This window comes from Panthera onca, chromosome D1 (genome assembly GCF_046562875.1).
Source record: "Panthera onca isolate mPanOnc1 chromosome D1, mPanOnc1 haplotype 2, whole genome shotgun sequence".
Lineage (NCBI taxonomy): Eukaryota > Metazoa > Chordata > Mammalia > Carnivora > Felidae > Panthera > Panthera onca.
In genome coordinates, this window is record NC_138348.1 from 75,389,569 (window position 1) to 75,403,353 (window position 13,785).

The 13,785-nt window shown below is 53.3% G+C and overlaps 1 protein-coding gene across 1 annotated transcript in view; it reads right to left on the reverse strand.

Moving 5' to 3' along the window:
• Positions 1-566: 566 nt before the first annotated feature.
• Positions 567-13,785, reverse strand: part of SMCO4 (single-pass membrane protein with coiled-coil domains 4) — a 63,376-nt gene continuing 50,157 nt past the window's right edge. The window contains exon 5 of the mRNA XM_060604393.3: positions 567-1,366. Coding sequence (XP_060460376.3) covers positions 953-1,366 — 414 coding nt within the window. The 3' untranslated portion in view covers positions 567-952. The remainder of the gene's footprint in view (positions 1,367-13,785) is intronic.

A 13,785-nucleotide genomic window follows, 5' to 3' on the forward strand; every position in this document is an offset into this window, starting at 1 on the left:
TTAGAAAAGCACTTCTCTCCCCACAGATCTCTGTGTAATCAGCAATGACAGGAGGACAGACACCCTCAGAACAGTCATCATGAATCTGACTTCCAAAAAGGGGTCACTCCCTCAGGAACCAGGGCCGGGCTAACAATGCCCTTAGAGTACAGTGCAGAACCTTCTAGCAGGGCCAATGTGCATCAAAAATTCAGCTGGCCTGCAAACAATCTGCATCCTTTCAGCAGGAACAGAACCAAGTCTGACCTTTACCTCCAGGGCCACTTTCGGGTTGCCTTTCTAACTGGTATAAAGAGCACCTGTAGTCATATTCCAGTTAGAACTCTTACTTTGCTGAAACAGACCAATGAATGTACCCTTCCTGCCCCTCTCAAGATTTTCCCAATCTTAAACTGCTCCAGTCAGAAAGCACAAATGCTACTGAAAGGGATTCAAGCTGGGACTGAAGGAGAGGTGAAGAAGCCCCCGGGGGGAAGGAGCAGAGTGAAGAAACACACACACACAGTGCCACCCTGCACTTCCCTGAGAGCAAGGCCTCCTCCTGGCAAAGCAAGATCAACATCCAGTTTAAGGCTATTATCTCCTTTATTCAAAAAAATAAATATTTCACTTTTGAGTCGACATATTTCAAATCACATTAAGCACAGAGAAGAAGTACAGTCCCTTTGGAAATTGTGAACACATGTAGGAAAAGAGTCATGTTCAAAACAATGGGGATGGGGTGAGCACTGATTCCAACTGATTCGTGACCCAGAGATTCCTCCTCTCACCAGGTGGGCTACATACTGATTTTAGGAGAGACAAAGAAACACACACACACACACACACACACACACACACACACACACCGCTTTGAAGTCTGAAAGGCACATGAAGTGGACCATAAGGTGTATGGCACGTTCACTGATAAAACGTTCCCTATTCCCTCCCAGGGAAATTGGAGAAACTTTAATCAAGTCAAAGACCAGAGAAGACAGGGTGCCCCTGCTCGGAGCTCAGCATCAGGAAAATCTTGGGACACGAAAGCCATGTTTCGTTGGCTTTCCCCCTCCCGGGCCTCCACTCCCTGCTTGGGGAGCCCGCCCACAGCGCTCACTCGGTGACGGTGGGGCGCGTGGCCACATACACGAATACCACGATCAGAAGCACGACCACGGCCAGTGTGGGCAGCACCACCGTGGTGATCTGCTGTCGGGCCTCCTGCATGGCCTGCTTCCGCTCCTTCTTGTCCTTGGACGTCTCCTTCTTGGGCTTGCCTTTGAGCTGCCGCATCTTTCCCGGGCGAGGCTAGGAAGGCGTCCGGAGAAGGTTTTGAAGGACGGGCCACGCTCCTCTGGTCAAGGTGCACAACCTCCTGTGGGGAGAACTGTGATTGAAAATGAACGGAGTGAAAAGGAAACGAAACTATAAACTGAAAGGCAAATGCTAACCCAGGAGACATACCTGCAATTTAGAAGACAAGGGGTTAGGAACAACAGGGGTCACACAACAGAGGTCAGAGCCTCTGAGTGGTGGGGTTGAGGACAAACTGGATGGACCCCAGGGTCCCTGGCCTGGCGGCGTACCGTGAATGGGTCTCCGGCATGCTCACACAGGGCCTCTGTGCATGTGGGACAGGGACGGCGCGCCGTCTCCGCTCCGCCCGGGCCTGGTCAGCCTTGCTAGGGCTACAGAGGGCCCAGAGGCACTGACTTCTCCATCTCTGCCCCGGTTCGTCCATCCGTCCAAACCTTCCCGAGCACCTACTATGTGCCAGGCACTGCTGGAGGAGCTGCGGAAGAGGTGGAGGACTAAGTCCCACCCTTGCAGCACCCTCGGTCTGGGGGTGCACCACCGGCTGCAGGCACAGTGCTGTCTGGGTCAGGCAGACAATGGAGACTGGCTGAGCCTGCGGTCCTGCCGCCCACTCGGATTCTCGTGAATTCTGTGCCCCGAGGAGGGGCTCAGACAGTGAACCAGTGCCGTCAGGGGCCTGGGAACAAATAAAAAACCCACGGACAACTTTACAGCAAGAGCTCCATAGAAGTCTGATTCTTAGCTTGAAGTGGCAGCAACCCTTTGACTGATTGAGACAGGGGAGTTGACTCAGAGACCTTTGGCACGTCTCAGGATCCCCAGAAAAGCAAAGGCCTGGGCTCTGGCCACGAGCAGGACGAGGGAGCCAGGCGGCCATAACCAGAGCCCCACTCATACCACAGCACCACCTGGGCACTGCCACTGCAGCAGGAGGCGCTGAGGCCACCGCGACTGTCCTTGGAAACTAGGTGTGGCTGCTGTCACCGTCCAGGATGGACTGCCGAGTGCCTGGCTTTTCTGCGCCACCAGCTCCTGTGTGCGTCAGACGAGCCAAGCGGAGGCCCAATACGCCCACAGCCCAGCCTTTCAATCTCTATAGTAAGTAGAGTGTTTTCTTAAAGCGAAAAACAAGCGGAGGTTGGATATTGGACCAGACAAGACATCTGTCCATCACAGTATCCTGGGACTAGCATGGAGTTCGATGCTCTCAGAGGCAGAAGGGCAGCACACGCCAATATTCCTTGTAACATGACCTTGTGTGTGCAGTTTTGTCCCAGGGCAGTGGGCGGCCTGTCACCATGCTGACAAGAAGACAGCATTTACACCCAAGTCGTCACATTAAGCGGCAGAATATGAAACGTGGATTCTGAGACAGAAGACGTCTTACATGAGATCCAACTGTTGGTAGAGGGACCCTAATATATCCTACCACTCCTCTCATCTCATATGGACCCCGGAATTTTTTCTGTATTACCCACATCAGGCAGAGTTTCTTATGGCACAAGATAACTAATTTTAGTACACTGGGATGACCAAGGCCAGCCAAAAGCAAATACTTAATTCCAGGGCAGCCCTACTTTGGCCAATGTACAATTTCCACTAGGATTTGAAAACTACTCACTAGTACTTTCTTAACACCTGACAGGTGTAGGAATCCCTGGCTTTACCAATTCTCCCTTTCAAATCTTTCACAGAACTTTCAGACAGACCTGGCTTCAAACCCAGGACATACTGCTTACTGGCTGCATGGCTGTGAGCAAGTCACTTAGCTTCACCAGACCTCACTGCCCTCATCTGAACAATGAGAACAGCTTCTCTCGCAAAGGCTGACCGTGAGGACTTGAAAACGCACAAGTGCACGGTGCTCTGACCACCTGCAGGGAAGCAGGACAGGCCGCTGAGCCAGACGGAGCCGGCTTCCTCTCCCCCACGACTCACCGGCCCGCGACCCTGGGCAGCCTCACTGAGCTTCTCGAAGCCCCGGCACCTGAGAGGTGCTAATGATGGCAGTGTGCCCTTCACAGGACCATGGTGAGGACGAGACAAGAATCCGTAACACGGTGCGTGGCGTGGAGACGGCACTCAATGCACGTTAGCTAATGCTGCTAGGGTGCATCCCACAGGGCTGTGAAGTTGGAACGCACAGGATGGAAGAGGCTTACTATCCCCCGTTTTAGAGACGAGAACACCAGCAGAGCAGTGGACAGCACCGCTTGTCAGCTAGGAACCGCAGTTCGTCCTCTCCCTGACGGGGCCTCACAAGTTTGTTTAGAAAGAGACAAGCCATTAGCGGCACTCGGATTTGCAGCTATTCCCCGGCAGGGGGGAGCTAATGGCCTGTCGGGCCTGTGAAATACGGAGGACCCGCGGGTGCTGCTCACAGGGCCCCTCACAGGCCCGGCCGCAGGCAGGCACCCCTGGAAGCCTGGAGTTAAAAAGGGCCCCAGGCCCTGGCTTCGGTCCTCCCACATCAGCATTTCAAAGGCATCAGCCTCCATGGTGACCAGCTCCTGCTATCCGTAAGATGCACTCAGAAGTTCCTGGGAGCTTAGAAAAAAGCCTCAAGTTGCTGGGGACAGTGCAGGTCTGGTCAGGATTTAAAGGACAAGCAGGCAGGTCTGAATCCCGGGCTGTTCGTCAGGCTACAGCAGGCAGCCTCCCTGCTCTCACTCACCTAGGCTGTGGATCTCAAGCCACAGCCCCACACTCTCTCTGGGGCCCAAGAATCAGGGAAAACGTCTCTGAGATGACACCAGAGGAGAGGGGAGGGGACCAGCCAGGACAGAAGCACAGCAGAAGTGGAAGGAACCAGGCAGGAGGAGAGTAGCAGTTGGACCTGGAGAGGGCGGCAGAGGCCAGGTCATGGGGTGGGGGGGGTGGGGGGGGGCATGCAGGCCACAGTAGGGAGCCTCGTCTTATCCCAAGAGCAGCAGGAGGCACCGAAGGGCTTCACACTGGCAGGCACAGGCTTTCAAAAGCTCCCTCTGGCTGCTCTGTGGAGAGCGAGGGGGGGTGGGGGGGTGGGGCATGGCAGAATAACAAGGGAGGCTCAGGGAGCAGGCCAGCATGGGAGGGGGTGGCTCAGACTGGGAGAGGGAGTGGTGCCGGGGAGGACAGAGTCGGTAGGTTGTACTCTGGGGGCACAAGTGACAGGCCCTACTTACAGATTAGATGTGGCCTCTGAGGGAAAGGGGGGAAATCACAGGTGAACCTAAAGTTTGGAGTGCAAGCGGCTGGCTGGCAGTGGTCCTGCCTCATGAGCGGAGGGAGAAGGGGTGGGGGAAGGGGTGGGCTTGAGAAAGACCGGGAAGTGCCATGTTCAGCTCTGTCCGTGTGTGAGGATGCCTATTGGACATCGCCATGGAAATATCAAGGAGGCGGCTGGAGCAATGAGTCAGGAGCTCCGGCTGGGCTGAAGATCTATATTTGGAAGTCATCTGCTATTAGCCAAGGTGAGCTCACTAAAGGTAGATGGAGAAAAGGCCCGGCCTGGGCCCCGCAGCCCCTGACAGAGGACAGAGAGTTGTGGAACAAGCAAAGAGGCCTGGAGAGAAGAGGCCAGTGAAGGGGAGAAACCGAATATAAAGTCCTGGGGGCCGAGAGAGTCAAGAAAGGTACTGCTTCAGAGCACTACCGAGAGCCAAGGTGAAGATCGAGAAGCATCTACGGGCCTTGGCAACACGAAGATGTGACATGAGTGACTTCAGAGCGGGGAGGGCGCAGAGTAGGGCTATTAAAAGTGTCACCCACAAACTCGGCTGAGAAGGGAGAAGCTTGGGCCAGAAGGCAGAGGGACACTCTGCTTCTTTCATTGACAAAGTTTTGCCATGAAGAAAAAAAAAAGTCAGCTGAACTAAATCAGGCGTGGTACACAGCTGACTTACATTCTGGCGCACACTCCTGAATCCTGTGACAACGTGCGATAAATGGTTCACGTACCAGCACTCTGACCAGCGCTTGTGCAGACAACTGGTCTGGGGCCCTGCTGGAAGAGCATGTGCAGCCGGGAGGGAAACCGGAGGATGTCTGGGGAGACCAGCAGAACGGGGCAAGCCCTGATGCTGAAAAGAGAGCACACGAGGACCACTTTGCCTTTGAGAGAACTGAAGGCACGGCTTCAAATCCACCAGGAGACGGGGACGGGAGGAGGCAGGTCTGTACTGTGCGGCAGGAATGAGAGGCTCCTACTTTCTTAATGAAACAGGAAAGGGCTCAGCCTCAAGGCTGGGAGTTGGGAGGCAGGTCTGAGGAAAGAGCAGGCAGGCAATAACCATTTTGGAGGGCAAAAAAGCAAACTCAGCAGGGAAACATCAGCCTGTAAGGCTGAAGTTCACAGATGCTTCATATCCAGGCCCCGCCTCCTTTTGAGCCGGCAGACCACCTCACATGCACTGGCCTCGGCTCACCGGACCAGGTGGCCTGCTGGGTCACGACTGGCTCGACCACACTTGGCCAGGACCTCTGACATGTGTGGCTTGCCTCGAGAAAATGAGCTGGGTCAATCAGCCCCCACCTGGGAAATCCAGAGTAAGAAACACTAAGGGACACTACACGTAGCCACCTGGGAACCCATCTGATGCCATGTGCAGAAGGCAAGAGAGAAAGCCGGGTGGGGGACAGAGGAGACAGGAGCAGAGGGGACCACACTCCCGTCTTTCCAGCTCTACCAGGCTCTGGTCCTCACAGGACACTGCTGTGCTTCTGTATTTCACGGTGGACACCTCTTTCATGAGCTGGCTCCAGTGGACCTCTGTCTTCCAGTGCAAAGAGCCCTGGCTGCAAGGATCACCCCAGTTTCACCAGTGAGGAACCCAGAGCACTGCCTCGGTCCCAAAATTAGGGAGTGGCAGAGTAGAAGGTCAATCCCACATCTGTCAGACTGCAAAGCCCGAACAGTCACCACCCACCTACCTTCCTGACCCACTCCCCACTTGGGACCACTTCAGCGCTTACCAGCCCCTCACAGAGAGGAAGGTGAAGATCAAGCTCACACTGGGAAGTCTGGCTTCTTCCCAGCCAGCAGCCCAGACAGGAAGGAGAAGCCACTAGCCGAGTTCGAGCTTCACAACTGTGACTGCCACCTGGTCCCCACCACCGCCCCCCCCCCCCCCCACTGCCTCTAACTCCCCTAGCCAGGGAAACGGAAGACTTCACAAACACTTGGGTTCCACCCGATTCCAATGACACTCCGCCTGCTCTGCCCCCTCCCCCACCAATGCCAGTCCGGGGCAACTGGTCAGCGCTGCAACCGTCCAACTGGGCCCCAGTGTGTGTGGGCAGGAGGCAGAGGCAGAGAGGAAGCATGGGAACACCTCTTTTTCTACAGAGTCATTTCAAGTTGGCGATTTTTATCTGATTATAACCTTTATGTACATATATATATATATATATATATAATGTATACGTACATATACTTGTGTATTACATATACCTGTACGTATGTACACATCATGTAGAGAGTTGAACTCTATTAGAGAAACAGCCAGGAGCAGAGGTAAACCAGGGTGTGAAACCAGATTTGAGTCTCAGCTCTGTCAGGTCCAGTCATACAACCCTGGGCAAGGTACTTAATCTCTCATGTCCTGATTTTCCTCCTCTGTAAAATGGAATAAGAAAACCTGCTTTGTAGAGGTGCTGACAAAATTAGGGAGGATGTGTCATCCGAACATCCAGTACATTAACAGGCCACCAGTTGTTCAATAAACGGCACATAGTGCCTTGCTCTCCAGGGGGGTCTGTCCAGTGGAGATACACGTAAAGGGAGGAAACACCGGGGAATTCTGCTTTTTGTTTTTGTTTTCGTAGCGTGTAGCCCGTGGGTGATGGAATCCCCCAGTTTTTCTCTCTTTTGGCTGCTGAGAACTACCAGAGTCACCAATCTGGTGGTGGACAGGTTTGTTCAAAGGTTTGATGGGAGAAGGCTGGTTCAGGCTGAGGGAAGATTCTGGTTTACACAGATCACTGCCACTCCCCACGTTCCAGAACCTCTAACCCTTTGCTGCTCAATGCGGCAGCCGCTAGCCACACAAGCCTCCGGTATTTGAAATGTGGCTGTGGTCCAAACTGACTGTACTGTAATGTAAAATACACACCAGAAAAAAATAATAATGTGAAATGTGTCATTTAAATTTTTACACTGGTTCATGCTGAAATGACACTTTGATAATATATCAAAATATAATATTTTGATAAACTCTCATTCATGTTGAAAGAATATTCGTGTTGGGATGATGATAATAAGATCGTATTCACGTTGAAATGATATTATTGGGACACGCCTGGCTGGTTCAGTTGGGTAAGCATCCAACTGTTGATATTGGCTCAGGTCATGACCACGGTTCATGAGTTTGAGCCCCGCACTGGGCTCTGTGCTGACAGCTCAGGGCTTGCTTGGGATTTTCCTTTCTTCTCTCTCTGCCCCTACCCCACTCATGCTCATTCTCTCTCTCTCTCTCTATCGCTCAAAAATAAACTTAAAAACATTTTTTAAGAGGATAATATTATTAATTTCACCTGTTCTGTATTCCCTGTTTTAGTGTGGCCACGAGAGACATTTTAACGCCACGAAAGGCTCACGGAGCACTTGTCCTGGACAGTGCTGTGCTTGCCCCATGCAAGAAGGCACACCACCTTCTGCCCTCTTCTAAGCTTTCCATGTCTTGGCCTCCACGCACAATGCTGAGGACTTCTGAGACTTCACAACCCAGCCCTAACACATCTCCCCAGCCTTGTCACGCCTGGCGTGAGCCACAGCCACCAACGCACCTGCACTCCCACCCTGCACACTCCTGCCTCCGCGCCTGTGCCACGGCGGTGCCTCTGCTGGAGGCCCTCTCCCCTGTACCGTCCCCTGCCTGCTGGAGTCTCTCTCACCCTCGGTCGGCCCCCTCCCCGGGCTGAAGCAACGGCTCCTTCCTCAGTGCTGTCCCAGCACTCGGTTTGTGCCCCTATGGCAGCACCGACCAGTGGCTGGTGACCAGCTGGGGCTCTGATGTGCCCAGGAGACTGTGCGCTCCTATGGGGTAGCAATACTATTCCCCTGGATTGGCATGGTGCCTCTCACATAACAGGTGCTCAGCAAACACCCGCTGCATCAAATATCCAAGCTGGAATAGTCTAACAAGCAGTTCATCATACCGACTAACCACAAAGGTACGGTAGAAAATTCTACAGCGCAGTAGAAAAAAGTTACAATAGAAAAGAATAAAGTAGCCAGCTGCCACTTCTCAACGCTCAGTTCATTTTCAACACAGTCTCGCAAGATTGGTATTTTTCATCCCCATTTTATGTGAAGAAACGGAGACTCAGAAAAGTGTGGTGACTTCCCCAAGGTCAAATACCATTAGGGAACCAGCACGGCCTCAACCCCAGTGTAAAATCCATAACAGGCACTCAGTAAATATTTGATGAATGAACAGAAAGAGGATTTGAACTCAGACCTAATTTCAAAGTCCTCCCATCCTCCTTGTGTGACCCCACTACGCCTCCGAGGCACCCCGAGGGAGGAACAGCAGCTATCACTTCCCGAACACGATCAAGTCACCCACAAACACGCAACCCTCACTTTGGCTGTAACTCCGTTTTGCAGACCAGGGAACCGGGGCTTAGAGAAGGCCCCAGGCGGTCAGTCAGCAGTGCAGCTGGGATTCACCGAACGCTCTCTGGCTCAGAAACTGCTTTTCCCCACCACTGCAGCTGCCTCCAAGTGGCCGGCATCCTCTAGAAGCACGCGGAGGGATGGGGTGCAGAATCAAAAGTTCGCGTCTGGTTCCAGCCCCACGGTTCTGCAGGCCGTGGACTCGGGGAGGGTGACTGAGAGGGAGCACAGGCCATCCCGGGCTTGTCGCACTCAGCAGGGGATAAAGCCTGCCCTCCTTCCTGAAAAGTATGCCTGCACACCCGCCCCCGGCTGGGCGGTGGGCCTGAGTTTATGCCCGCAGCACATCCTGCCTGAGGGTTCACCGTGGGCCCCGGCTGATTTGACGTCGCCTGATTTCTTTACAGTCCGTTTTCACCTGATGTCACGGGCTGTCGGAGAGGTGCCGGTGGAGAACGGCACGACATGGCCTGGCCTGGTGACAGCGTTAAGCAGTTGTGAACTGCGTCAACTGCACCCCCACTCGGCTCACAATCAATGCGAGTACGGAAGCCAGGCCCAGGTGGTGGCTCCCCAGGGAAGACCACTCCCCCGGAAGACTGCCCGCCTATTTTCCATGCTGGTCACCTTTCCTAAAGTGCCGCAGCTCTCCCGTCTTCAGAAAAGGCAGTTTGAGGTGCTCGCTGAGAAAATGGATGCATTTTTCTCCTACTTGAAAACCAGGCATTCAAACGAATAGACAACACGTAAGAAAGGTATATGTGGGGGGACTCCTACCACCCCTTCTCGTGGCTGTGTCGTTACTGTAACGGAGCATCAGAAGGGCTGAACTGCTTCGTGCCCCATGCTAGGAGACTTGGGGAAGCTGCCCTGGGTTCAGGGAAACATAAATTGCGCGCCTGAGAGCGGGAGCTCTGTGTTTCATCAAGTGTGCCTGCTTCATTTTATGTGCCTGGTATTTAGCCATAATGGGCCTGTGATCACTTCACTCCAGTCTGCCGCAGAGAGTGGGGGCAGGGGGTGGGCAGGCTGCCTGGAGGATTGTGCAAGACGGGACTCCTGACACCCGCTAAGCACCTGCTGATAACATAAGCGCCTTCCCCGGGAACACAGACATGAACAGTAATAGCCACATGCATGCCAGCTCCAGCCACCCCCCCCCCCCCCCACATACACACCGGTCCCCTAGCCACTGACAGGCCACAGGTCTGGTGGGGGGGATCCGAACTACCGATAGAAGCCAAGAGACACGAACGCACAGGCACAGAGTTCTCTCACCAAGGGCAGAAGGAAGAAGAAAGTAGGTAATTTGGCGAAGGCAGTACCGGCTTCTCCTAAATAAAAACCCAAGAACAGAAAAGAGCCTTTGGGCAGGTTGCTGAAGAACAGATGTGAAAGGCTAGGGTTCTCAAAAAGATAGATAAGTACCAGTCCTTTGGCACCCCAGGGTTTACAAGTGCTTTCCTGCGCATTATCCGTTTCATACCCACAATAACTCTGTGTGTCACATATTACTGTCCTTATTTAACAAGAAAAAGGAGGCTACAAAGCAGTTAAGCTCATGTCAGGGTTTCCATCCTTGTCCTGACACTTTTAGGGTCCATGGCCCTGGGCAAGTAACTCTCAGACTTTCAATTATTCTCTCTATAAACCAAGGATAAAAGTACCTATCATTCAAATATTTTTTGAGCACCTACTGTATGTGAGGGGCTATTAAGGGGATACAGCTATGAACAAGACAAGCAAAACGCTGCCTTCAGGTAGTTTACAAGGACACGGGGAGACAGGCAACCAACAAATGAACAGAATGTGTGTCAGAGGATGCTATGTGTTGTGCAGAAAATACAGGGGAGGGGGTAGGGCAGAGGCTGCACATTTAGAGTAATCATTTGGGGAAGGCTTCAGGAGAAAGTGACTTTGGATCAGAGACTCGAAGGAAGTAAGAAAGTGACCTGTGCAGATTCCTGGGAAGACCTTCCAGACAGGGCAGAGCATGTGCAAAGGCCCAAGGGTAGCCCCCACGCCACCGCCAGCACATCTGAGAGGCAGTGCAGCGGCCAGCATCCTGGGGACGGCAGAAGGGAGCATTTAGAGGAGAGGCCACAATGGGAGCAGGAGGAGGATGAGATTGCCCCCCCCCCCCCCGGCCGCACACACACACACCCACCCCAGGGCTCTGCCTGCATTTAAAAAGAGCACTGTTGGACAACTGGCTGCAGGGGAACAGGGCGGCGGGAAGGAGACTGGTGAAGATGCCAGCGCACTGTTCATGTGAAACACGGTGGCATGGTCCAGGGAAGGGGCAGATGGGGTGGACAGCGGTCAGGTCCTGCATGCACTCTGAAGGCAGAGTCAACATGACTTACCAGCAGACTGGAACTGGAGTGGGAAAAAAGAAATGGACTAAAGCCTGAATGAACGGAAGGCTGGAGGGGCTGGAGGGGCCATTCGGGGATTGGAAAAGATGCAAGGCAGGTGGGGCAGGGGCATGGGAAGCTGGGACGCATCAAGTTTGAGACCCTAGCGGAGACAGCGAGCAGGCAGTGGGATACAGGAGTCTGGTCCAGGGCGAGAGCTGGGCTGGAGGCAAGGATGTGAGGCTGCCGGGGCTGAAAGCCACAAGGCTGGTAGGCGAGCGCAGACAGGGACAGGGGCCGGGGCCAGACAGAGCTCTGGTGCAACATAATGCTTCGATCTGGGAGGGCAGAAGAGGAACCAGCAAAACAGACGAAAAATGTGTGAAAGGAGGAAGACCAGGAAGAGTATGGTGTCCTGGAAGGCAAGTACGGAAAGCGCTCTGAGAAACAAGGAGCCGACCATCTCATCTGGTCCCAGGAAGATTTTGGAGAGGTGAGGAGGGGGCAGCAAGAGGAGTTGGTTCCAGAGAGGAAAGGGGTGGAGACAGCGGAGGCCAGCAGGAGGCAAGTCTTCTCGGGACAGAGCCTGGAGGCTGAGGGTCGGCACTGAAACCCCACTTTTGGCATCTGCCAGCACTGTGACTTCGGGCAAGGCGCTTAATCTTTCTGTGCCTCAGATTTCTCATCTGAGAAGTGGGGACAAAAATTGTACCCAATGAACCGATCAGAAGAATGCCAGGTACTTACTAAGTACTACGGAAGGTTAGCAAGCATCATCATCACCATCAAAAGAGGGTCAGAATTATGGGCTATGAGGACAAGAGCTTTGTTCTGTTTGTCTGTCAGGTAGTTAAGGCAGTTACAGAATGTTCGTACTATAAGGGGAAGTGCACCAGGAGAAGGAAGGAGAAAGAAGTGATGGACGCACCCCCGGGGGAGGCAGAGCGGGCTCCGGGCCACTGACGTGGTGCTGGGAGTACGTGCAAGTCCCACATGACCGCCACTGGCTGTGCGTGATAACGGGAAGAAGGTCGCCAGCTCAGGAGGCAGGAAGATGGAGGGGATGTCAGAAGCCTGAAGAGAGAGGAGCTATGAAATAGCTGTCCCCGAGGGGGACAAATGCAACAGAGGGCTACCATGTAACCGCAGCAGCATGTGGCCCACCTGCAGTCACAGGTCTTAGAGCGCGGACAGTCAGGTGGTACCAACAGAGCAGGTGCAGGTACGGGGGGACAGAGGTGGAGGGTGCTACAAGGAACCAGGGTGGGGGCTCTGTCAGGACCACGTGAGAGAAGGACAACATGAGGACGGCGTGTGATTGCAAAAGCAAATGCCTGGCATAGGCCCTGGCGCCCAGAACACCACCATTGCTCAAGGGGCTTCTGTGGCCTGTAGGGGAGCCCCTCCCCCAGCACACCTGCCTCCCCACCACCCCCTTCCCCTAATACACCCAGAACGCAGGTTCTGAAAACCCTGTTCAGTCTCAGTTCTGCTCCATCTTTGGAGTCACGTCCCCCATCTCCTTTCAGTTCAAGTTACAGTCACGTCTGTCAGGACAACATGTGACAAGATGACACCTCTCCTGCTTGTCTCTGGGAAAGCAAAGAAGCCCTCGTGAATGCAGGCTGGTCCCCACATGCTCCTTGCAAGGACCAGCGACAGAGGAAGCTCTTCTAGCCTTGAGGAAACCATGGCTTTCCAGACCCTGCCCTACAATGGCACGAGGCTCTCAAGGTGTTCAACCACCGGCTCCTCTCACTGAAGGAGAGGAAGGGGAGGAAGCAGGCCCTTTGATGGATCTTGTCATTTAACTCTGGACAGCCTACTGTCCTGCTTTAATGAGGACTTTGACATTCACAGCGACTGGCAACTTTGTTTTAAGCCAGCCGACCTGAAGCAAATCCACCCACAGGAAGGACAAAAAAAAGACAACTAAAAAGAAAAGAAGTAACTTGAAATTCTGGCAAGGGGGTTGAAATCGATGGCTTCGGAAATCGTTATGATGCACAGAAAGCAATATAATTAATGGGGCACACCACACAAACTGAAACAAAGTTTTACAAGGTAATACATAAGCTTATTATGAACAACCACTCTGATGTGTTCTGTTTTGTTTTATTTCACCAGAAAAAAAATGCCCACTGCAATCCACTAAAAGAGACTATCAATCAGTCTGTACAATCGGTAGACAGATTGAGAAACACTGCATTGAGAAGACCTCCGCGCAGTGAGGGCCGCTAAAATGGTTAAAAATCTCATTTCCCCGTGAAATTGTGTGAACGCTAGGCCCGGAGGTCCGCGGCTCACAAAGAACCGAGGTTGCATGCTGAAGAAGGGCCAGGTTTAGTTGTGCTCTGCAAGACAGACCTGAACGGAGGACAGAAGATGCCTACATCTGGAGGAGGGAGTTCTCCATCGCGAGGGAAAACCAAGAGACTAATGGGAAGAGATTCAGAAATCAGACGAAAGCAAAGGATCAGGGTTCCACGCTGACGGTCTTCACCTTGATGGGTAACAGGCTTGTTTATGGATGAA